At 39.6% G+C, this 25664-nt stretch overlaps 1 protein-coding gene across 3 annotated transcripts; it reads left to right on the top strand.

The window, feature by feature from the left end:
* The first annotated feature begins 10540 nt into the window (after nucleotides 1-10540).
* On the top strand, nucleotides 10541-23769 carry LOC127643176 (glucose-6-phosphate exchanger SLC37A2-like). 3 transcript variants are annotated; one of them, XM_052125774.1, is made up of 18 exons: nucleotides 10541-11164; nucleotides 11851-11932; nucleotides 12796-12886; nucleotides 13034-13112; nucleotides 13608-13743; nucleotides 14212-14288; nucleotides 14749-14915; nucleotides 18199-18236; nucleotides 18646-18783; nucleotides 19173-19263; nucleotides 19347-19409; nucleotides 19538-19623; nucleotides 19836-19884; nucleotides 20509-20582; nucleotides 20757-20835; nucleotides 21127-21224; nucleotides 21511-21617; nucleotides 23397-23769. In XM_052125774.1, exons 1-17 carry the CDS (start codon nucleotides 11106-11108, stop codon nucleotides 21574-21576), a joined length of 1473 nt encoding a protein of 490 aa, XP_051981734.1. In that variant the 5' UTR covers nucleotides 10541-11105; the 3' UTR covers nucleotides 21577-21617; nucleotides 23397-23769. The 3 variants fall into 3 exon arrangements, with proteins under 3 accessions (XP_051981734.1, XP_051981735.1, XP_051981736.1); XM_052125775.1 differs by lacking the exons at nucleotides 21127-21224; nucleotides 21511-21617; XM_052125776.1 differs by lacking the exons at nucleotides 20757-20835; nucleotides 21127-21224; nucleotides 21511-21617; nucleotides 23397-23769 and having other exon boundaries at nucleotides 20450-20575.
* The last annotated feature ends 1895 nt before the right edge of the window (nucleotides 23770-25664 follow it).

The raw sequence follows: 25664 nt of genomic DNA, 5'->3' as shown, positions 1-25664 counted from the left end.
ACACTGTTCCCCAACTCCCCACTATTGTTTGTCGGGAATGTTGTTTCTGTGTCTTGCACTCAAATAAATGCAATAAAAAATGCAATAAGTGCAAAAAAGAATACAACATTCGTTGCAAATGCACGAGATGCTTACGCGTTCTCAATAAAGAGCCAATTTCTGCTCTTCAAAGCACACACATTATGCGCAACAGCTTCCCTTATGTGAGCGTTGCATCATATCATACAGTGAGCAAGCCAAATTGCCCTCTGTCCCATTACGAGAATGTGTGGCGAGCCCTAACGGGAATTTCAGAATGGGTGCAAAAATGATCAAACATGGTTATATGATCCATTTTTGCACCCTGGCCACCCTGTTACATTGGCGTTCTGTCTTCCATGGTTTCATCCGAAGACGCGCCTTTGTTACGAGCTGAAATACACAATCTCATCGTGAAAAACGCAATAGAGATCGTGCCAAATTGTCAAGCACAAAAAAGGGTTTTAAAACCGTTATTTTCTTGTTCCAAAGAAAGATGGCAGGCTTCGGCCAATCTTGGATCTGAAACATTTAGTCTTGCGCTACAAGACTGTTTTGATCAAGCGGACTGGGAGATGTTCCAGTCCGCCTCTGATGACGACATTGAGGTTTACGCTGACAGCGTAACGTGTTTCATCAGGAAGTGCGTAGAGGATGTTGTTCCAACCAAAACAATACGGATATACCCCAACCAGAAACCATGGGTTAACGGCGAGGTTCGCGCGGCACTCAATGCGCGGTATTCCGCTTTTAATTCTTCTAACACGGAGGAGCGTAAACAAGCCAGTTATGCCCTCCGTAACACTATCAGTGCAGCCAAACGCCAGTACAGGCACAAACTTGAAGGTCAGTTCAACACCACTGACTCCAGAAGTATGTGGCAGGGAATTAATACCATCACGGACTACAAACGGAATAAAGACTCCGCCGTGAACACCGCTGCATCTCTCCTGGACGAACTTAATACTTTTTATGCTTGTTTCGAGGACAACACCACCGCCCTCGCGGAGAGAGCACTCGCGGCTGATGCTACAGAGGTTGATTCACTCTCCGTCTCTGTTGTGGATGTAACCCGATCCTTCCGACGGGTGAACATCCGTAAAGCCGCGGGTCCAGACGGCATTCCGGGCTGCGTCATCAGAGCGTGCGCGAATCAACTGGCTGGTGTTTTTACGGTCATTTTCAATCTGTCCCTCTCCCTGTCTGTAGTCCCCACATGCTTTAAAACATCAACCATTGTGCCTGTACCGAAGCAAGCCATAATCACTTGCTTAAATGACTGGCGTCCTGTTGCTCTGACCCCCATCATCAGCAAATGCTTTGAGAGGTTAATCAGAGATTACATCTGCTCTTTTCTGCCCCCCTCTTTGGACCCATTGCAGTTTGCCTACCGCAACAACCGCTCCACTGACGATGCCATTGCATCTACACTACACACTGCTCTCTCCCATCTGGAAAAAAGGAACACATATGTGAGAATGCTGTTTGTAGACTACAGCTCAGCATTCAACAGCACAGTGCCCTCCAAGCTTGATATGAAACTCCGGGCTCTGGGCTTAAACAGCTCACTGTGCAGCTGGATCCTGGATTTCCTGTCAAACAGACGTCAGGTGGTTAGAATGGGCAGCAACATCTCCTCATCACTGACCCTCAACACTGGAGCCCCGCAGGGCTGTGTTCTCAGCCCACTCCTGTATTCCCTGTACACACATGACTGTGTGGCAACACAGCTCCGATGCCATCATTAAGTTTGCTGACAATACGACGGTGGTAGGTCTGATCACTGACAATGATGAAAGAGCCTACAGAGAGGAGGTGCACACTCTGACACGCTGGTGTCAGGAGCACAACCTCTCCCTCAACGTCAGTAAAACCAAGGAGCTTGTGGTGGACTTCAGGAGGAAAGACGGAGAACACAGCCCCATCACCATCAATGGAGCACCGGTGGAGAGAGTCAGCAGTTTCAAGTTCCTCGGTGTCCACATTACTGAGGAACTCACATGGTCCGTCCACACTGAGGCCGTTGTGAAGAAGGCTCACCAGTGCCTCTTCTTCCTGAGACGGCTGAGGAAGTTTGGAATGAACCACCACATCCTCACACGGTTCTACACCAGTACTGTAGAGAGCATCTTGACTGGCTGCATCATCGCCTGGTACGGCAATAGCACCACCCACAACTGCAAAGCCCTGCAAAGGGTGGTGCGAACTGCCAGAAACATCATCGGAGGTGAGCTTCCCTCCCTCCAGGACATATACACCAGGCGTGTGTGAAAAAAGCTCGGAGGATCATCAGAGACTCCAGCCACCCAAGTCATGGGCTGTTCTCACTGCTACCATCAGGTAGGCGGTATCGCAGCATCAGGACCCGCACCAGCCGACTACACGACAGCTTCTTACCCCAAGCAGTCAGACTGTTGAACACTTGATCTATCAGGATCAATAATTAGCACTGCACTTTATTAATCTATAATCTCACACCGGACTGTCAACATATTCTCCTCAATATACTACTTCATATATATATATATATATATATATATATATATATATTTCATATACTCCTTACTTATTGTATTGTATATTGTGTGTATTGTTTACTGTACATTGTATATAATTATTGTGTTGTGTAAGTATGTGTACATTTGATATGTAAATTGTGTTGTGTAAGTATGTTGTTTACTGTAATTGGTATATGTCTCGTCACTGTCATGACTGCTATGTTGCTCGGAACTGCACACAAGAATTTCACCTACTGTTGCACTTTTGTACATGGTAGTGTGACAATGAAGTGATTTGATTTGATTTAAATCATGCACTTATAAAGTGCCCATTCAAAATGATTACTCAGAAACAGATGTACTCCCACACGATTAGTTTGCGTCTCTAGATCTGAAGGATGCGTACTTTCATATCCAAACTGTACGACATCACAGGATGTTTCTGAGATTAGCGTTCGAGGGAACAGCATATCAATTCAAAGTTCTGCCCTCCCGACTGTCTCTGGCTCCTCGCTCATTCTCAAAGTGCCCCTCTGAGACTCAGGGTGCTTTAGCAACATGGACATCTCCTGCATTTTACCAGCGAGGTGTCACGCTGGGGAAAGTTGTCATGCAGCGTCTAAAGCTATCGGCTGTATCTAGACTTAAAGGCATTTCAGTCAGAAATATCAAACTGTCATGTCCTGCTTCGCTCAGACAACATGACAGTTGTTGCATATATAAACCGCCAAGATGGAATTCAGGAGACTTCACCCTCAAACTGTATTGAGGATTTGGGAAATATATATTTGCCCCAGTGGAGAATACCCAGTGTTCCCTCTGGTACTCAAAGTCCCAAGTTGTCAGGCGGAAAGTGGGGACCACAGATGTTTCCAACACAGCTTGGGGGGGGGCGGTGTGCGATGGACACCCAACTTTCGGCACCTGGACAGGTGCGAGGAGGGCATGGCATATCAACCGCCTAGAGCTATCGTCTGTAATTCTAGCCTTAAAGGCTTTTCAGTTGGAAATATTGAACTGTCATGTCCTGGTTCACTCAGACAACATGACAGTTGTGGCATATATAAACCGCCAAGGTGGAATTCATTCACTGTCACTGTTGAGACAGACGCGCCTATGGGGTGAGCATCATCCCTGAGAGCGACATATGTCCCAGGCCACCTGAATTGCAGCGCAGACCTACTGTCACACCAAGGGGTGATACCGGGCGAATGGAGACTTCATCCTCAAACTGTACTGAGGATTTGAGAAATATTTGGCAAAGCAGAAATCGTTCTATTTGCCTCTGTGGAGAATGCCCACTGTCTCCTTTGGTATTCGAAGTCACAAGCCCCGTTAGGAACAGATGCAATGGCACACAAATGGCCGACGAAACGCAAATATACGTATCCACTCTGTCATATGCAAAGTCCGAGAGGACAAAGAAACGGTTCTATTAGTTGCACCGAAATGGCCCATCCAGCCATGGTTTCCGGAAATGATGGAGATGCTGTACAGCTCACCATGGGAGATACCACTGAGGAGGGATATCCTCTCTTATGCGCAAGGCACAATCTGGCATCCCCAGCCCCAGCTGTGGAACGTTCAGTCATGAACACCATTTTACAAGCCAGAGTACCGTCCACAAGACGCCTCTACGCACTAAAATGGAAGGTGTTCTCTGATTGGTGTCTTTCACACAGCAAGGACCCAGTAAACTGCCCCATACAAGACATTTTTATATTTCTTCAAGAGCAATTAGACGCAGGACCCACCCTGTCAATGATCAAAGTGTATGTGGCAACTATATCTGCATATCACGCACATGACACTGTGCCTCTATATGCAAGCATGATTTAATCATAAAGTTCCTTAAAGGAGCAAGACGATTAAACCCACCTCGGCCGGCTATAGTCCCAACTATAGTCCTAAAATCTGAGGCCAGACCACACTACTGCTGGCTCTGGCCTCAGAAAAAAGGGTAGATTACCTGCATGCATTATCAGTCGACAATTCATATCTGGAGTTTGGCCCTGGTCTTTCAAGAGCCACTGTCAAACCCAGGAAAGTCTATGTACCCAAGGTCCTGACCACACCCTTCAAAGTGCAGGTGGTTCACCTTCAGGCCTTCTTCTTCTTTTAAGTCAGATGAGGAACAATCATTGCATTTGTTATGCCCTGTGTGGGTGCTACACCCATACGTTGAGCTCACCCGCCAGTTCAGACTGTCTGATCAGCTCTTTAATGCAATGGAGGACGCACAAAAGGAATGTCCGTCTCGAAGCAAAGACTTTTTCACTGGATTGTCGATGCAATACCCTGGCTTATGAGTCACAAGGTCAGACTTGCCCAATTGGTGTTAAAGCACACTCAACTAGAGGCATGGCCTCCTCATGGGCATGGTCGAATGGTGTGTCCTTACAAGACATATGTTTTGCAGCAGGATGGTCCTCACAAAACACATTCGCAAGGTTTTACAACCTAGACATAACGTCTCTTTCTTCACAAGTCCTCTCTGTTTGTATTTGCTATTTATTGGCCATACATATGTATGCCATTCCCTTTAAGTATGGGCTCCCCATCATTTACACAACTCCCTGCATTCAGCCTGTTATAATTCCACAAGTCACAAGCACTTAATTATAAATAAACTCCCTTCCTAACTGGGTTCATAAGGAGTTAATTCATACTATATGACTACAGTTCATATTTTCATCATGAGTGCTCTCCTCATGGCCAACATGAGGATCACTCACTGCGGCATGCTCTTGTCGGTCGCTGTCCCATAAGACTGAGCCATCATGTTTACTCTCTGGGAAGTTATGTCGTGGAGTCGTAAGGGAATGTCTCGGTTACATACGTAACCTCGGTTCCCTGAGATGAAGACTTCTTGAAGTACGAGCGATGCGCTCCTTGTTCTCAGTCAGAAATTCGGACGACAGTTTCACGCCAAAACAGGCGGGGCTCAAACACCATAGCCAATATTAGAATATTGCCGTTATTGTAGAGAGGTTTAAATAGGTTGTGTATGAAGGCACTCCCCATATGCGTAACTACACAATGTCTCATTCCCTCCGTCTCATGATCTCTGGCCACGATCAACCAAGTCAGAGCTCCCTCTACCAGGCAACTTTACGCCCTGAAGTGGTGCTTGTTCACGAATTGGTGTTCTTCCTGGTCTGAAGACCCACAGAGGTGAGCAGTCGGGACAGTGCTCTCATTTCTGCAGGAGAGGTTGGAGGGGAGGCTGTCCCCCTCCACCTTGAAGGTGTATGTTGCCACTATTACGGCCCACCACAATGCAGTAGACGGCAAGTCTAGTAGTAGCCCCTTTGTTGCTGCGTCTGGTATGTGCTTTGCGTATCTATTTGGACCGCACACAGAGCTTTAGACGTTCTGAGCAGATCTCTGTCTGCTTTGGCGGACAGCGGAAAGGGAACGCTATCTCCAAACAGAGGCTTTCCCACTGGGTGGTTGATGCCATAGCATTGGCCTATCACACCCAGGCTGCCCCCTTGCGGGCATCCTCATGGGCACTGGCCAAAGGACCTCCTTAGGCTTATCCCAGGAGATCCCACTAACTCGGCTCCCTGGATGACTCCTCCCTAGCCCTCTGGTCCGTGAATTCAGCGGAGGAATTCCCCGACCAAACCCAATGCGAGTACTCAAATTACTCTGTACAGGAATAGGTGCTCCACAGGTCGGGCCCCCGTGTGGACTTGTCCCTCTGTGTGTAATTTCCGCGGTACGGTCCCCTTGTGAGCGGACCTGTGTCTCCCTTGGGCAGTCCTCCCTGCCCCCTGGTCGCCATGTTTGTAGCAACTCCTCCCTCCCAATGAGGTAGGATCTACCACCACGCCATTCTCCACATGTGACTTAGAATCCCATGTGATGTATTCCACCACTCTTTACCTCCCCCAGCCTGGGCAGGTGTGGTCTCCGCAGGGTATTTCCCCCTGAAAGAATAGGAATTGGGAAAGAACGCCTTCCCCGATGCGTGTGATAGCGTTAAGATGGCCCCAGTCACTTTAACTCTATGCAAGAAACATACAGAGATAAAAGGCGTGGCTGGCGCGGCTTGCTCCCATGCTTGGCACGTCGCCTTGTTCCCCCCATATCGGGGTGTAGAGAACCAGAAGGCTATGACAATCTTATGGGGCGTTGGGGAAGGGTACGTGCAGTCTGACACGGCCTGCCGTTTTTGGCACGCAACTGCCTGCCTGCACCTATGTCAGCAGCTCACGTACACGGTTCAGCATGGCGTGATTAAAATTTGACCCCTAGTGTCGCTTCTGCGACACAGCGACAGATGGGAAACGTCTTGGATACTGTTGTAACCTCCGTTCCCTGATGGAGGAAATGAGACGTTGTGTGTTCGCTGAACCGAGCCACTGTTACGGCCGAACCTCACTGTAGGCTCCTCAGGCAAAATCCTGAATGAACAGACGCATTTCCCTCCCTTTATACCCATATGTCCGGGGGCTGGACATGCTAATTCTGTCTGCCAATTTCTCATTGGCCTTTTCTCAAGTTCAGAGATGCGCAAGGCTCTCAAGAGAGACCCCTAGTGTCGCTTCTTCAACACAACATCTCGTTCCCTCCATCAGGGAACGTAGGTTACAACAGTAACCTAAATGTTTAATTTAGTTCATAGCTCACATATTTCTAGACCCTAAATTCCCTTACATATAATGGTGTGAGAATGAGGGCACTTTAACGATTCCCTTCTAAATTCGGCATACCAAATACCCTTACATATGACAGCTTCTTTGAATTCTACACGCTCAATACCAGTTTCATGTACAACAGTAAAGAGAAGACTCAGGGGTGCAGGACTTTTGGGGAGAATTGCAAAGAAAAGGCCACTTTTGAAACAGAAAAACAAAAAGAAAAGGTTAGAGTGGGCAAAGAAACACAGACATTGGACAACAGATAACTGGAAAACTTAACCTCATTGAGCATTTGGGGGATCAGCTTGACTGTAAGGTGCATGAGAAGTGCCCGACAAGACAGTCACATCTATGGCAAGTGCTACAGGAAGTGTGGGGTGAAATGTCACCTGAGTATCTGGACAAACTGACAGCTGGAATGCCAAGGATCTGCAAAGCTGTCGCTGCTGCAAGTGGAATATTTTTTGACACTGTGAAGAAGTTCTGATTTTTTTATTTTTTATTGTAATAATAATTTTTAACATTATTAATGTCCTGACTAAACATTGTGATCAGTTGAATGCCACTTGGATGAATAAAAGTACCAATTTCTTTTCATAAGAGCAAAATCTGTACATTATTCCAAACTTTTGGCCACCAGTGTGTGTGTGTGTGTGTGTGTGTGTGTGTGTGTGTGTGTGTGTGTGTATGTATGTGTGTGTGTGAGCGTGTATTTATCACTTTGTGGGGACCAAATGTCCCCATAAGAATAGTAAAACCCGAAATTTTTGACCTTGTGGGGACATTTTGTCGGTCCCCATGAGGAAAACAGCTTATAAATCATACTAAATTATGTTTTTTGAAAATGTAAAAATGCAGAATGTTTTCTGTGAGGGTTAGGTTTAGGGGTAGGGTTAGGTTTAGGGGATAGAATATAAAGTTTGTACAGTATAAAAACCATTATGTCTATGGAAAGTCCCCATAAAACATGGAAACACAACATGTGTGTGTGTGTGTGTGTGTGTGTGTGTGTGTGTGTGTGTGTGTGTGTGTGTGTGTGTGTGTGTGTGTGTGTGTGTGTGTGTGTGTGTGTGTATGTGTGTGTGTACATATAAAATGTGTAAAATACTGTAATAGCACACTACTAATATTCTACTCTATATATTATCTGCTGCAGAAATAGAAATAGTAGTATGACAGCATAAGATTTGGAACATAGCAAATAAGGAACTAAATTACTTGGTGGAAGAATTGTTTATTCTTATAATTAGTAACAATAAATGTATGTGTGTATTGAACATTGGTGTTTTGTCAAATTGCTGTTGCAGACAACAAAGGTTGTGTGTTACAGTGATTTTACCACCATTGCGGGGTTCCCTGTCAGTTACTTGTATGAAAATAGCTGCAAAGAAAAACCTTCAGAATTAAGGGAAATTGTTTTCTCAAAACAATTAATAAAAAAATATTTTTTATACAGTATATATAGTATTGTATACTGTATATGGGAGCAGATCCAGTCTGCCAAGAGAGACAAGACCTCCATGCAGTCTGAATGGACCTGGCAAATGCCCATGGATCAGTTTGATTCCAGCTCATCCGCTATGCACTGGTGTTTTTCCATGTAACAGAGGTTAAGAGCTTGGTTGGTAGGTACTATGGGGACCTGAAAATATGTAATGCAATTTCTTCATTTGTTTTGACTATAAAAACTCTGCCAGTACAGTAAGACAAAATACACATGTTAAAAATACATTCTCTGAAAAAAAAAAATATCTTATCTACTTCAAGCATACTTCTCTGTCTGCTCATATGAATGTAACACATCATAAGAAAGGGTTTCACCACTGTTCAAATGTACTTTGGATCGCATCATTTATATGTATAAATGTTTTCCTTCTGAAAGGACTAAATATTAAATGAAACAAATGAAAATACAATGCAAAGTAATCCCTTCAGTAATCAAAATACTTTTTGAATGTAACTGTATTCTAATAACCAATTATTTAAATTGTAACTGTAGTGTAATACAGTTACTTATATTTTGTATTTTAAATACATAATCCTGTTACATGTATTCCGTAACTCCCCAACCCTGTGCAACACAGGAGTACACAACTGGTTGGCAGCAACTAGAATAAGGAATTGCAATGGGATGTTCAATCTCTCCCATCCTGTTCACAGCAGCATTCGAGATCATCCAAATTAGTGCCAGACTTCTGGCCTAAAGGAATCCGTGCTCAATCTGGGGTAAAACGGCCAGCAATGTGCAGCTATATGGATGATGTCACAAGTATCCTTTAGACTGCTGTATGTACAAACAGACTCTTAAAAAGGCTGGAAAAGCTTTTGGCATGGGCCATGGTGAAGATCGAGCCTGCAAAGTCACTTAGTCTTTCTTTTCGTATAGCAAGCATTGTAGAGCCTTCATTCCTCAAATAAATGATTGACTGTTTCTTTCTTTTTTTTGCCATTTTTGTTTACCTAATATTGACCTTTAGACATACCAGTCTATTCTGTGGGAACTCAAAAACAAACACAAAGACAATGTTAAGATTCATTTAATAGCTTAATAGCTTTCAACTGTGTTTGATATAATGGCAAGTGATTTTCTTGTTCCAAATTATCAATTTAGCATGATTACTCAAGGATAAGGTGTTGGAGTGATGGCTGCTGGAAGTGGTGCTGTTTTTTTTTTATTACATCAGTAATGTCCTGACTATACTTTGTGATCAGTTGAATGCCAATTTGGTGAATTAAAGATCCGATTTCCTTCCGAAACCTTTGGCCGTCGGTGTAGGTTTCCGCATTTCCCCCCAAAAATCTAGCATGAATGCAATGGTAAAACATGTAGAATTGTTCTGTAGAATTGTCTTTCTCCAACTCACAGATGAAAAGAGTTTAACGAACAGTTTTTTTTTTTTTTTTTTTTTTGCATTATTTATTTATTTTTTTCAGGCCCCGAGTCTTTTTTATTGATGCTCAAAACAGTACAGTAAAAAGTAACAGTCAACAACAAAATACATAAAAAAATATACATAAAAAAATAAAAATAAAAGCTTGGGGTGCACATAATATAAATATTATGATATATATAAAATATATTAACAAATTATGAGAATTACATGACGGTCACATCTGTTTTCTTTTTTTTCTTTTTTCTCCTTTTTCCCCCTCCCCCTTTTTTTTATCTTTTTTTCTTCTCTTTCTCTTTAAATGTTTTCCTCTTTTTTCCAAAAAACCATGTATTAAGCATAGTCAATTTTGCACAATCATAGGATACAGAATGACAAAATAAATAAATAAATAAATAAATACATTTAAAAAAAAAGGTTTAACGAACAGTTGCGTTGACTAGCGCAGCTCTGGTGACGTCACGGCATCACATGTTCACGCCACTGTTGATCCAGTGTGCGCCGCTGCCGGGTGTGGAAAACAGGAATGGCGGCTGCGAAACACCTTTAACACACACTCTCTCTCTCCGAGCTGATGATCAATGAATACTCATGTGACGTTGTAGAACAGAAAGAAGGTTATTAATAGCAGCCGGCTTTAGGCGCAGACGCACAACCGCGCGAAAGCAAACATGGAACTCTTTAGAAATTCAGAGCGCTTGAAGGGTTTTCCACATCTGGATTTCGGAAATAACAGCACGTCTTAAATGGAAAAGCGACTGTATATCTGGATTAGGATTGCCGGCCTCCAACCAACATGATCAAACGGACTTTTTAACTTGTGAGAAATGAACGGGATCGTTAGTTCTGATTAGTCAGCTGGTTTCGTTTGTTTCGAATATTTTAATTGTTCTTTCGAATATTTTAAGTTCGTTACGGGGTTTGTAGTTTTACATTTGCGTTTTTATACATCTTAATTGAAATGGAGCGTTTTATTAAACATTCATACCGTCAGACACACTTTACTTTAGCGTTTTAGCAAAGATACAAACAAAGGTACACATGTAAACATGAGATCTCCATTGGCCCCGGGCATCAGACTCATTACCTCTTTCTCTAGAGACAGCTGGTAAGTCCATGTAAACAAATGAAACTCACACGTTAGCTGTGGTGGGTTTAAAACGAGAGAAGATGCTTGACCCTTCATCGTGAGGGCTTTTATTTTAGCAGACATGACTATTGATTTTTGATAATGCTTTTGATTTTTAGCACTGCCTTAAAGTTGGTAACTAATCATCTATAATGGTTCCTAACAATAAATGCTAGTATTCTTTTCAGCATGACGAATACACATTTCAACATATCGAAGTCTCTTTATATAAGCACAATCACATTTTAAACATTCTTAACCATTATGGATATGTATCAATAATGGAAAATCAGATCTATTTCATTGCTTGTAATAACATCAGCTCTTAAGTGAAAGCACAGGGATGTTGAAGGTGTCTTTTTTTGCAACATGCACAGAGGTCAAACGGATTTACTCTTTGTGTTACCTGCAGGAAATGTTGAAATTTCAAATAGAGCTCTCAGTGTATGTGTGTTTGTGCTTGGTGAGGCTGTTTTCCTGTAAGTCACGTAATGTGGTACATTTCTATCACTGGTTGACTGTTTTTTCATTTGCAGCAAACACCTCCAAGTGTCTCCAGCTGTAGAAGACTTAGAAGCTCTCGCTCTGGAGTTACACTAACGTTTGTGCTACTGTACTTTTGACTTGTAAATCCTTTATTCAAGGCGTGTTTGTCTTTGATTTAGGTACCGGTTCTTCATCCTCGTCCTCACGTTTGTCTGCTACACCAGCTACCACATCTCACGAAAGCCTATCAGCATTGTCAAGGTAATAAAACATTAACAACAGAGTGATTGCAGCTCTGATCTGAAAAGACATGTGACAAACAGATTTGTTTTTCACATAATTTACATGATTACCTGTAATTACGTAGTACATTGTAAGGTGCTGCTTGATGTCATATAATTATGACATTTACAGTTGAAATCAGAAGTTTACATACATTTGGAAGTCATTAAAATTCATTTTTGAACCACTCCACAGATTTCATATTAGCAAACTATAGTTTTGGCAAGTCTTTTAGGACATCTTCTTTGTGCGTTTACAGACAGATTGTTTCACTTTTAATTGACTTTATCACAATTCCAGTGTATCAGAAGTTTAGACAAAAAACATTGTGGCAAAATGGCTTAAGGACAACAAAGTAACGATATGAGTGGCCATCAAAAAGCCTTGACCTCAATCCGGTTGAAAATTTGTGGACAGAACTGAAAAAGTGGGTTCTAACAAGGAGGCCTACAATCCTGACTCGGTTACACCAGTTCTGTATGGAAGAATGGGCCAAAATTCCAGCCACTTATTGTGAGAAGCTTGTGGAAGGCTACCCAAAATATTTGACCAAGTTAAACAATTTAAAGGCAATTCTACCAAATACTAACAAAGTGTATAAACTTCTGACCCACTGGTAATATGATGAAAGATATAAAAGCTGAAATAAATAATTATCTCTTCTATTATTCTGACATTTTACATTCTTAAAGCAAAGTAGTGATCCTAACTGACCTAAGACAGCTAATGTTTTCTACGATTAAATGTCAGGAATTGTGAAACACTTTAGCCAATTACATGTAAATTCAGTTTATGTACCGGTAAGCTTCTGGCTTCAACTGAATATATTTTTGTATTTACAGAGTCAGCTGCATAGAAACTGCTCTAATGTCATTCATCCAGCAGACCTCAACATTACTGACAATGACACCTGGTGTGATTGGGTCCCTTTTGGTGAGTTTCATTCTTTTATAATTTGCTTTCTTTTAGTGCATCCATCTGTCTGCTTATTTTAGGCCTCAAACAAAACACAAACAGCACTGAGGTATGCTAAAAGCTCCAGTTGTGTAAATCAATTAATATCTCTCTCTCTCAATACAGACCAGAATAATTACCAGAATCTGTTTGGAGTGCTGGACAATTGCTTCCTGGTTGCATATGCAATCGGCATGTTCTTTAGGTATGATGTTGGAGTTTCTTGGTAACGAATTTCAGAGAACTAGGTGCCCTGTATGTTGTTATAATCGGTGCATGGTAGATTACTTCTGAATTGTAATCTGGTACTGATTATAAATTACATGACTAAAATGTATTATCCAAATTATGTTATTTGGATAATACAAATGTTATCCATTACTACCCAGCACTGGTTAGAATAATAAGGATCACCACAGAAATAAGTCAGTAGTCACAAATGTAACCTGTTAAATTAAAATAAAATTACCCTAATTTACTGTAACATCAAGATACCAAATCAGTTATTCAAACATGCGTTGACTTTACAGAGCTGACTTGATTGTAAATGGAAAATTTCTGTTAAATTTACAGAAAAGGTGGTACTATGTGTAAAAAGTGCCTTTTTTGTGATCCTTGACAAAAAGTTAAGTTGCAACAAAAACAAATTATTATTTTTTTTTTTTGAGGTATAACACTTGGTTATAAATTGTTCTGACAGTGGGATGTTTGGAGAAAGATTGCCCCTGCGTTACTACTTGAGCACGGGGATGCTTCTCAGTGGGCTTTTCACTGTTCTGTTTGGTCTGGGTTTTTACTGGAAAATCCACTCACTTTGGTATTACTGCCTTATTCAGGTGAGCTACATGCCTTCATCTTCTCCCACTTTATGCAACTAAAAGCCAATATTTCCTAAAAAAAAAAAAAATGCATTTTAAGACCAAAATATTAGGAGAACTTAATTTTGTAATGTGTAAACCCAAAAAACAGAAGTGATTCTTATCTTGTGACATGTTGTTTTGTCAGGAACTAATTTACAAAGTGAAATTAAATAACATCATGGATCAGTAGATTAAAGACTGGAATGTATGTTATGCATTTCTGTTATGTTATGTATTTTCTAGACCAACATACATGTACGTTCCCAACATGTTTCTCTCGGTTATCTCACAGTAAACCACGAGTCATGTTGTTTTTAGTCACATGGTGAGCACATGACTGCATCTGTTGAGAATTACTTTCCTTCTTGGACATGTCAAGGCCATTTGCGAGTCAGGCTTGCTAATCACCTTGTTTTTTTTTTATCTTCTGTCTTTCCTTTACAGGCCATAAATGGGCTGGTGCAGACTACAGGCTGGCCAGCTGTGGTAGCATGTGTCGGGAACTGGTTTGGGAAGGGAAAGTAAGAGACTGTCATATTATGTGCTGTGTACGCAGTATTTATGCTGTTGACAGTGCAGAATCGTATCTGCATTTTCCATAAATGCAAGTAAATGCAGATCTCCACATAAATCATCCCTAACTATTGTCAATAAATCTAAAGCCAATTTTTTTTGTGTTAACCTCCTGAGACCCCCGTGTGACTGCTGTGTGCATTTTCCAGTTCTCTTTTGATTTGTAACTAGTAGCAGTTAATGAACAAGCAAAAAACAAAACCTAAACCATCTCTGTAGAATGACAGTATCAAGAATGACATTGTCAAGCCAACATAATAAGTAACAGTGTTTACTCTGTTTTCATTGTAACATCAATACATTTTTAGTTCATAAGATAGGGCTCATAATATGACCCTCTTTTGGAATAAAAAAACATTTATGTAGTTGTACTGTATATGTAGTCTTCATGATGGTCTTTGCATGCAGGCGTGGATTCATCATGGGCATATGGAACTCTCACACCTCAGTGGGGAACATATTGGGCTCTCTCATTGCTGGTGTCTATGTGTCATCCGCGTGGGGCCTGTCCTTCATTGTGCCTGGTATCATCATTGCTTCCACTGGAGTCCTCTGCTTTTTGTTCCTGGTTGACAGTAAGTCATGCATACACAGCTAGATCAGAGGAAATTGGCTTGTTTATATATGCATATCATGTTAAAATTAAGGAATAAAAGTGGAATATGAGGAAAACATATAAGCTGTGATAGTGCAGACTAAATTACATGCATGTAAACAAAGGGTTCAGTAATTCAACATACAGTGCTGTGAAAAATTATTTGCTCCCATCCTGATTTCTTCTGTTTTTATGTATATCTCTGTAAAGGGATTAATGGAAAGGAGGTGGCGAGAACCAGCTTGACAATATAAATAATAGTTTAATATAAAACTGTACCAAAAATACAAATTCACAATGTTGTCTATCTGTTGCACTGCAGCTTCCAGTCGGCCTTTTTCCCCCTCTGAGGCTTGATTAGCCTGATTAGGTGCTGGGTGTGCGGAACTGCCCCGCCCTCCACCCTGCCACATTCCTCCCTCGTTCTCTCAGGCCGCGGAGCCCCCAGCATGACGTACATTTTCCCTGTGGAGTGGCGTGCCTTCCACACTGTCTGCTGGCAGGTCATCCCTGTCTACCTGGATGAGGGAGGGGACAAGGGGTGGGAAACAAAAAAAAATGTCTGGCACCTACACACCATAATGTCAATCGTGCCAAATTAATAAAACATTTTAAAAAGAGAGTGAAAGGCCAACACGGAGTGGCAGTGGAAGTTAGAGAGAGAGAAAAAAAAAACACACTTACTCACCGGTTCTCAGATACGCCGTAGCTTGGTCCTCGGCCACTCATGTACCCTTTAACGGACGACAGGCTGACCTCCAGCCCCTGGCGGACGGAACTCCCCGCTGCGTTTTTGGCGGACATTAGGGGTCTCCCCTGCCCCTGGCAGCGATGACTGCTCCAGGCGGTTGGTTGGGAGCCCCTCCTCCCCCCGCGGTCAGTGGCCGTTCCTCCGCTTCCAGGCGGCTGGGCTCCTCCGGCGGGTGGCCGCGTCTGCTCTTTTAGGGTGGATGGTAGTGGCGAGGACTCTACTACGCCGCATCCCTCCTCCTTCCCGGATTTCGGCACCAGTGTAAAGGTATTAATGGAATGGAATGGAATGGAGGAGACGAGAACCGACTTGACAATATAAATAATAGTTTAATATAAAACTGAACCAAAAGACAAACACACAAAGGTGTCTGACAGCTGCCCGTAAATCTCTGTCGCACTGCAGCTTCCAATCTGCCTTTATCCCTATCTGAGGCTTGATTAGCCGGATTAGTGGGCAGGTGTGCGGAATCACGACCTGACCCCGCCCTCCGCCCTGCCACAATCTCATACTAAATTGTTTCAAAAATTCAAACAAACCATTTTTAAATGGTTATTTATTGAAGCAAAAAAAGTTATCCAATAAAAAGGATTTGCCCCCTTAGTTACTAAATCCCCAAATCTATGAAACTGCATTCATAATGGGGTTCAGCTGGACTAGACACACCCAGACCTGATTATTGCCACCCTGTTCAATCAAATCAACACCAAAATATTACTTTTTTAGCAGCATGAAATTGGCTAAAAGGTCTCACCCAGTAGCACACTATGCCAAGGTCAAAAGAAATTCCAGAAATGTTGAAGAAAAAGGTGATTTGAAATGAATTATTCTGGGAAGGGTTACAAAGCTATTTCAAAGGCTCTGTGACTCCAAAAACCACAGTGAGAGTCATTATCTCCAAATGGATAAAACATGGCACAATCTTCTCAGAAGTGTCCGATCTTACAAAATTCCTCCAAGAGCACAGCAAGGACTCATCCATGAAGTCACAAAAAAGCCAAGGAACTGCAGGCCTCTTTTGCATCAATAAACTGTCACTGTTCTTGACTCTCTCAGAAAGAGACTGGCTAAAAATGGCATGCATGAAAGAATGGCGAGGCGAAAACCACTGCTAACTCAGAAGAACATTAAGTATTGGTTGAATTTTGCCAAAACACACCTTGATGGTCTTTTGGGAGAATGTTCTGTGTACTGATGAGTCGAAAGTAAATCTGTTTGGAGGACAGGGGTCCCGTTACATCTCGCGTAATTCAAACACAGAATTCCATAAAAACAACCTTCGGTCAAGCACGGTGGTGGAAATGCTTTTCTGCTTCAGGGCCAGGATGTCTTGCAATAATTGAGGGAAACAGGATTTCTGCTCTTTACCAGAAAATCCTAAACGTCCGGCCATCAGTCTGAATTGAAGCTCAAGCGCAACTGGATTATGCAGCAAGACAACCGTCCAAAGCATAGGAGTAAGTCCACCTCTGAATGGATCAAAAGAAGCAAAATGCAAGTTTTAGAGTGGCTTAGTCAAAGTCATGACTTGAACCTCGACTGAGATACTGTGGCAGGACCTTAAATGAGCAGTTCATGCTCAAACCCTCCAATGTGGCTGAACAAAACCAGTTCTGGAAAGAAGAGTGGGCCAAAATTCCACCACAGAGTTGTGAAAGACTGTTTTCCAGTTATCAGAAGCATTTGGCTGCAAATAGTTGCTGCTAAAGGTGGCACAACCAGCTATTAAGTTTAAGGGGGAAGTTACTTTTCACATGGGTGATGTAGGATGTGTGTGTATTTGAAAACTATTTTGTTTTCTCCGGCTGCCTTTTTGTTTTTGGTTACATCTCGTTTGAGGATCTGAAAGATTCACAAAAACAGAAGAAATTTCACATCACTGTAGATGGGTTTGTTTTAATGACATTTATAAACACTTGTGAATGTTATCACTATAGAAACTGAACAGATAGTTTCAGATCAGTTTAAGACAAACACAATGAGGAATCAGGGGGTTTATGATAAACATTTGCTACAGTTACAAAAATTATATTCAGAATTATCTTACTGAAATATTTTTATCCCTAAAAATTGCAAGAATATAAAGGTACGTTTGTAAATTAATTAATTGCTATTTTCCAACATATTTGGGCCCACAAATAAATGTTCATGGTTTTTATTTTTCTTTAGCTTTTATTAAAAATTTTACAGTGTGTAACAATTTTTAAAATAACATGGAAAAGATAGGAACATTTGCTTTGATGTCAGCTTAGGTGCCTTCTCAAAAAATGCTGCAGTGTTACTTTTAGAGAAAGATTGTGAGACGATGCTAGACTTTAAATATGAAGTCACATGTCCTCCGTATTTGCAGGGACCCCCTTTTCAATATTTAAAAAAAAAAACATTTGCCGACTCAGTCATTGCTCTTGTCCTCAGTATCTTATATGTTGGCATCCCCCAGGACACAAATAACTTTTTAGGGTTAAGAAACTATGTCTTGCCTTAAACACAACATATCGTTTCTCTTTTCTAGAACCTGAAGATGTGAACTGCGCTCCACCACAACACCATGTGAGTTTACTTACATCACTGAGGTGTGAAATAGGACCATGATGAAATATTGGGAGCAGAACAATAATCTGATCACAATCGGAGACACTGAACAAAAAATGTAAATATTTGACAAATTGAGAATGTGACATGAAATCATTCATTACCCTTTAAGTAATCAACGCTGTTGTGAATTGGTTGAAAAATTATGTGTTGAAAGTAGAAATTGAAGTAACCATAATAAGAGTTTTTATATAAATACAAATTTAAAATCACATCCCAGGTGTATAGTGCCGTTGTTCTGAGTAAGTCACTGATATACACGATTTGACAAACGTTCTCATATTCTTATTCTGCTCTTTACAAAACATGCACAATATTACCTTCAAAGATGGACCATTTACAGGTTCTCATGTTTTTGTGTGTTTAGGAGAGTGTGGAGCAGGAACCTCTCCTGAGGAACTCATCCATTAATGAGGAGATCTTCAGCAATCACACCTCCACAGCCGTGGAGCCAGTGGAGGACCACACAGAGGCCATCAGCTTCTGTGAAGCGCTCAAGATTCCTGTGAGTTTCTTACAATTCTCACAGCACTCAGTCTGTTTCAATAGCTGTTTTACATTGAGTCGACCATATCCGTTTGGTGTCCTAAATCAGCCTGAATTAAAAGATCCAGTTTTAGCTTTCTCAACTATAAACGGCTTTACATATGTAATGCATGTATCTAAAGTTTCTCGAGCTATATTCTTCTGAATTTACATGCTATGTTTTTCATTTTCCAAACAACAACAACACAAGCGATTCATTCTAAGGAGACAGTAACATTCGTAGCACAGCTTTAGTGTATTCCAAAGTTGGCCATAAACTGCAAGTTAGGACAGGGCGCCACCTCACCAACATGCAAATGAAGTAATCATCATGTTTTCATGTCTTTGTTGCAAAACGTTCTGATACAGGGTGTGGTGGAGTTCTCCTTGTGTTTGCTTTTTGCCAAGTTGGTCAGCTACACCTTCCTCTACTGGCTTCCTTTATATATCGCTAATGTTGGTAAGAAATCTTTCATTAGATTCTCTCACAATCACCCTGGTCATAAAACGTCCATATCAATTCCAATATAAATTCTTTCTCAGCTCATTTTGATCCTAAAGAAGCTGGGGACCTGTCTACATTGTTTGATGTTGGAGGAATTGTGGGTAAGCACACAGACTTGACATCGGTCAACAAATAAGCCAGTTTGCTTTATGATTCACATGTGCTAATATTCAAGCACGATTGTTAAGAACAGGTGTTCTCTAAGCCTGTGTTTGTTCTTCTCTGTTAGGTGGCATCCTGGCTGGATTAATATCTGACTACAGTGGGGGCAGAGCCACTACCTGCTGTGCCATGTTGATCATTGCTGCTCCTATGGTGAGTGGCAGCTACAAAGTCACAGAATCCCAAAGTTAAACAGAAGTGTGCTGTTTGTCTGTACATCTTGAAGTTTGCTCAGAGTTTGAACAGACATCTGAAATCTTGAGCACACAACACCCACAAGCTGGTTTACCTGTGAAACTGTGTAAACACAGGTTTCTGTTTCCTTCAAACTGCTGTTTATTCCATGTTTACGTTTCTTTGTCTAGCTCTTCCTGTACAATAAGATCGGACAGAACAGCTTGCCAACAACCATTGGTGAGTATAGACACCCTAAAGAGTTCGACAATGATTTATTCCCAAACACATGGATTTTGCAGCTGCTGCACACTAAAATGTGATTTCAAAAATTCTAAATTTTGATTTGCCAAAAATGTACTTAATAGATTTTGAATAGATTTTCAAGGGGTACTTTTTATCATCCTTTTAGGACTTTTTTAACACATTACACAAACAGTAGTATGTTCTCCATTCATGTCAAATACTGTCACTGTGGTTTCTAAACCCATAACTACACATGCCTAAAATAGAATATGATTATGATACATTTCATAATCTGGGGCATTTTTGAAGCTTTCAGTGGCCTAAAGTTTTTTCCTCCCATGCGATGGTTAGTTTCCAACCCTATTTAGCACTAAATGGAATAAAATGCCATTAGAAGTGCATGCTGATGTCTTATTGCTGTTATGTGAATGGCAGGTTTAGTTCATTTTACTTTGTTCACTTTAAGCTTGCTTGTTTTTAAAATTAAAAGTAATAAGTTTTGCCTGGCTAAATCAGTACTAATTTACATTGTGTATGTGGTTTGTGAATTAACTCAAAGGCGCTGCACTGATGACTCTTATGCCAATACCACCTCCTATGCCCTTGTGTGACCTTTAGGCATGTTGCTGTGGTGTGGTGCTCTCGTGAATGGACCTTACGCCCTCATAACCACCGCTGTGTCAGCTGACCTAGTAAGCATTGTGCACCTTTCCGGTCATGTGTAAAGTCTAAAAAAATAAACAAATAAAGAAGATAAGCCAGCACTGACCTACAACTCTTGCTGTCAATAACTTTTCAATATACGCTTTTGTTGATGAAACAAGCATTTTGTATTGTAAATTTCATAAGGCTTCTTGTTGTTGTAGGGCACCCACGAGTGTCTACGAGGAAACTCGAGAGCACTGTCCACTGTAACAGCCATTATTGACGGCACTGGATCAATAGGTACTGTATGCAGGGAATGTGTGATCTTCATGCAAATTACTGACCTTACAATTAGTTAATGGGATAGTTCACTCAAAAAATGAGGATTCAGTTATCATGTACTCCCTCTTTTGTCATTCCAAACCCATATGACTTTCTGTCTTCTGTGGAACACATGAAGATACATTTTGAAGAATGTTGACGCTGAGCTGTTCCATATTATGAAAGTGAATGGTGACTGAGGTTGTCAGTTCCTAACATTTTGCTTATCATCTGCCTAACATTTTGTGTAATATATTTAATGGTCTCTAGGTGCTGCTATTGGACCTTTGTTGGCCGGTCTGATCTCTCCCACTGGTTGGAATAATGTTTTCTATATGCTCATTGCTGCTGATGTACTGGCTTGTCTGGTGAGACTTCAGATGTCATTGGTGTTTATTAACCTATAAATATAGATGTTATGTCTTATGTTTTAATGCTATGTTTTTGTTTTTTGTGGATGTAACTTTTTATTGTTTGTGGTTTGTTTTGTTTTTGTTTCGTCATGTATTTTATGTTCTGTTCTAAATTAACTCTAATTTATCGTATAGGATATTTCAGTATTATAATAGAAATGGTCTTTTAGTTTTTCATTTTTCCATGGTGATGAAATGGTGTATATTCAGTGTCTTTGTCTCACTGTCTCTATTTTTGAAGCTGTTGACAAGGCTCGTCTATAAGGAGATCCGAGGATGGTGTGGATACATAAGTTTGAGAGGGTGAACATCCACACTCATTCTTTATGCATTTATGATCAAAAAAATGTAAGGAGCCCCTCAAAATATTCACACTTAAACAGTGCTTTTGTTTAAAGGCATGGTTCATCCAAACATACAATTCTGTCATAATTTACTCACCCTTATGTTGTACCAAACCCATATTGCTGACTTTTGTTTCCTTGGAACACAATATGAGATGTTAGGCAGCATGTTAGACTCAGTCACCATTCACTTAAAAATAATAATTAAAAAAAAATATATATATAAAACATGCTTGTGGTAGATGTTCTATTGCTTTTTTTTTTTTTTTTAAGTGACCTTATTATTTTTAGCATTATCTTCCATTGCCAAATTACTCTTTTGCACCCTTATTTTTAACCTTCTATTTTAACCGAAGTCTTTTTAATGTGCAGGTTGATGCTGCTTGATTGCCATTATGTGTACTTGATATTAGAGGCAGCCAAAAATATAAATCGTGATGATCAAAAAGAGATGCAGTTCTCTAATTAATTAGGTCTTCCAGCAGTCAGTATGATTTAGTCATGGCTATTTTTAGTGGTTGCAAAGCAATTACAGATATTCTAAGAGCTTGTGACTTACCTGGGGATTTGTTAGTTTTCACTGTCTTCCCAAAGGATTGACAGCGTTCTGTGTGTTGAGGTGGAAAATGATTTTAAGCACTGTAAGTGCAATATCATTACATCTCTGACATCATTGTAATCAGTAAATTTTTATCTCATAATCAAAACTCTATGATAAATTTAACAAAAAAAATTAAACCCATTTTCATGCTGTTTATTAGAGAGTGGCTGATTTTCGATATTGTTTATTAGGTAACACTTTATAATAACTACACAGTATTAAGGATTTGTAAAGCAACAGTTTATAGTTAATTGATCATTTATACATGATTGTTCATCACTGTTAATGCTTTAATAGACTATATATAAATATTATGTTATTTGTTTATTCCCAGTTTGCAAACAATTTGTTTAAGTTCATATATGATAAGATTGATAATGTTTTTTTATCCTTAGTACACAACTTGTTAACCATACCTAACTAATGTGTTTTAATTGATGCAAACCAGTGGAAAAGAAGTGTTTATGAGAACATTTAGAAGGCATACTTTAATCATACAGTAGTAAATAAAGGTGTGTGTGTGTGTGTGTGTGTGTGTGTGTGTGTGTGTGTGTGTGTGTGTGTGTAATTGGATAGTGATTTATACTTGTATTACTTTTTAGGAACACTTACTATTACAGCAATGAATGCTTAATAAATTCGTAATAAATCACTGACTATTTGCTAGCAATGTATTTTGCATGACCTAATCTAAAGTGAGAACTGTATATGCCTAATTAAACATTTGTTAATGATCCATTACTCTTATAAATTGTTTACCAATATGAAAAAACCTTATCAATCTGAATATATATGTACTTTATTAAACAATAATAAACTGTTTGCATAACAGTGTAGGAACAAAGAGTTTAAAATGGTGAATTAAAAATAAACTAATGATTTCTGAAGACTTTATACCGTGTATTTATAAAGTGTTCCAGAATCAGATTGTTCATTATCGGTGATAACCAGTTAAAAAGCCAGTTATGGTCTGTCTCTCTTTTTTTTTTTGTAAAATTTTAAAATACATTTATAACACTAACATTTTAAATGGACTCCTTTGACACTTGAAATCAATAGTCAGATAATTATTCAGACTTGTGTTTTGTGTAACTGAAATACTGAGAGTATCTGATGACTACTGGGAAGTGTTTAATTTTGCACCATGTGTTTGCAGTGGTTTCATCTACGCTTTTATTTCAGGTTCAAAGAGATCTGAGCTGCCCGCAGAACAAGAGAATATCGCACCTGTGATAGAAATTTCCGGCAGCGTAACGACAAAAAGGGACCAAGGATTGATCCAACACGCTTAAGCCTTTTTTTGCTCCCGGGGTTATTTTATATGAAAATTGTAACATGAGACTTTCATCCTTTTATACTGACAACAGAACAAAGCTCACCTGCTGCCTTGAGGGAGGAGGAGAGTCACACACCCTCATCCACACCTGATCGAGACAACAAAAAAAAGAGAGAGAATCACTAACTTCATTGTAATACAGGATGTTTTAGTGCCTGATCCAAATGCACCTTTTTTCTATCATTAAATATGCCATCATTGCATTCTCCTTTTATCTGAGCTGTTTGTCTGTGATCATTTAAATATCACACCTGTTATGAACCACACATCTCAATATATGCACGACCTTTCTCACTAATGGATCGGTTTGCATGCAATATAGTGGGCACAAGTATTTGGACACACTACAATTCAAAATGTATGAATGTCTTTGCTTTATATAGCAAAATATAAAACCAAGTGGCATTTATTTTAAATAAATATAGCACAAATGTATTTTTAGCGAAAAAAAAATAAATAAATAAAAGACGTTTGTTTGGTTTCAAATGATAAAGCTATAGATAAATTGTTCAAAATTAAAAAGAGTATTTGGACACTTTATTTTGTGTTGTGCATAATCATGATACCTGTGTGAACTGTGAACTGACTTCACAAAATTACCTTGAGACCAGTTGGTTAAAATGTATTTTGTTTTGTAAAAGTTAGATTTTGAGAAACAGTCTAGTATCATTTGTTTGCAAATATCTTTATGCAATGACATTCGTGCACTTTTAAGTGTTCCTAGTATTTTTATGTCCAAAAGTGTCCAAACACTGTTTCACTGTCATTGGCCTGTTTGCTTATGTAGGTGAATCAGTGTCTTCCTCACAGTGGATACTGGGGTGCTAATCACCAACAATTACGCACAGCTTCTCAACCTGCATTCAGTATTTCCGTGTTTATATTCCAAGCAGCTTAGAGCATCAAGAGAATGGCTCTGAGGCTTTATTTTCTGTAAGGATGTTACTGATTTTCTAGCTTTAGGGAATTGATCTTATCAGCTTTTGACAAAGTGAGAACAGGCGAACATACCCATAACTTCAGAATGACTTCAAAATTATGGCGAATGGCATAAATACACTGCAGTAAATCCTTTTGGGTACAAGTTATCAAGACAAGCTTCATCCTGTAAATTTGTCTCAAACTTAATTAATGATTCTGAATGTAGAAGCAGACATTGTAATCAAAATAAAATAGTTACAAAAAAGTAGGCCCCTATATATTTTGAAATAAAAAAAAAAAAAATTAATATTAAATATACATTGGAGTCCAAAAAGAATGACACTTTTAAAATTCAAAATGTTTATTTTAATTAGGAAATAAATGGTCAGTTTTAGAAATTTTAACAGAAAAAAATATATATTCTGCATTGGGACACTAGGTTTGGGTCACTAATAAGCAAATTTGTGACTCTGACCATGTTAACTTCTTTTTTATAAAAAATCAGATTTCCTTGCTTTCATTGATTCACACTTATTCATAAATCACGCTGAAAAACGTGAATCATCAGGTTTTACACAAACTCCAGTGCATGATGTCATTAAAGCAAAAAGGCTACATACCAAATGCTACAAGATTTTTATTCAACTTTTCACTCTTTGTATTGCCTGTAAAATACTATTGTCATTCAATATTTTGTATTAAAATGCAAAAAAAGAAGCTTTTTCACTGATTGTCTCAGACTTCTGGACCCCATTGTATATAGATCACCTGTATTGTTCCTGAACAAACCTGTTTATGTGCATGCATGCTAATATTTAGATTAAACTTTTTACTTAAACATTATAAATTATATCAGCATACAAATTTAAGGCAAATATAATTTATAACTTTAACTATGTATTGAATTTGAGAAAGAGAGAGTGAAGCATTTTCACTAGTGATCTCAGAATTTTGGATCCCACTGTATATTTGCTTATATAGTTAAGCAGGTTAAATGCATGTTAGTTTTATTATTATTTAAATTATTTATTTTTCTATTTAACTTCATCACATTCAAATCAACTCAACTTTTATGCATATATAATGAAAATGTTTTATCAAATAAGACAAAAATTGAAAATAGAAGCATATACAATATACACAATTATTATTGTGTTGTGTAAATATGTTGTTTACTGTAATTGGTATATGTC

This window comes from Xyrauchen texanus, chromosome 4, assembly GCF_025860055.1.
Source record: "Xyrauchen texanus isolate HMW12.3.18 chromosome 4, RBS_HiC_50CHRs, whole genome shotgun sequence".
In the NCBI taxonomy this organism is placed as follows: Eukaryota; Metazoa; Chordata; class Actinopteri; order Cypriniformes; family Catostomidae; genus Xyrauchen; species Xyrauchen texanus.
Note: the sequence above shows the minus strand (reverse complement) of the source record. Positions and strands in the feature narration are given on the sequence as shown.

What these genes read in the sequence shown, in the direction of transcription:
- LOC127643176 (XM_052125774.1), top strand. Translation starts at nt 11,106, where the DNA reads ATGAGATCTCCATTGGCCCCGGGCATCAGACTCATTACCTCTTTCTCT. An exon ending in CAGCTTGCCAACAACCATTG is followed by an intron (nt 19,885 to 20,508) that starts GTGAGTATAGAC and finishes TGTGACCTTTAG; the next exon opens with GCATGTTGCTGTGGTGTGGT. An exon ending in TGACGGCACTGGATCAATAG is followed by an intron (nt 20,836 to 21,126) that starts GTACTGTATGCA and finishes AATGGTCTCTAG; the next exon opens with GTGCTGCTATTGGACCTTTG.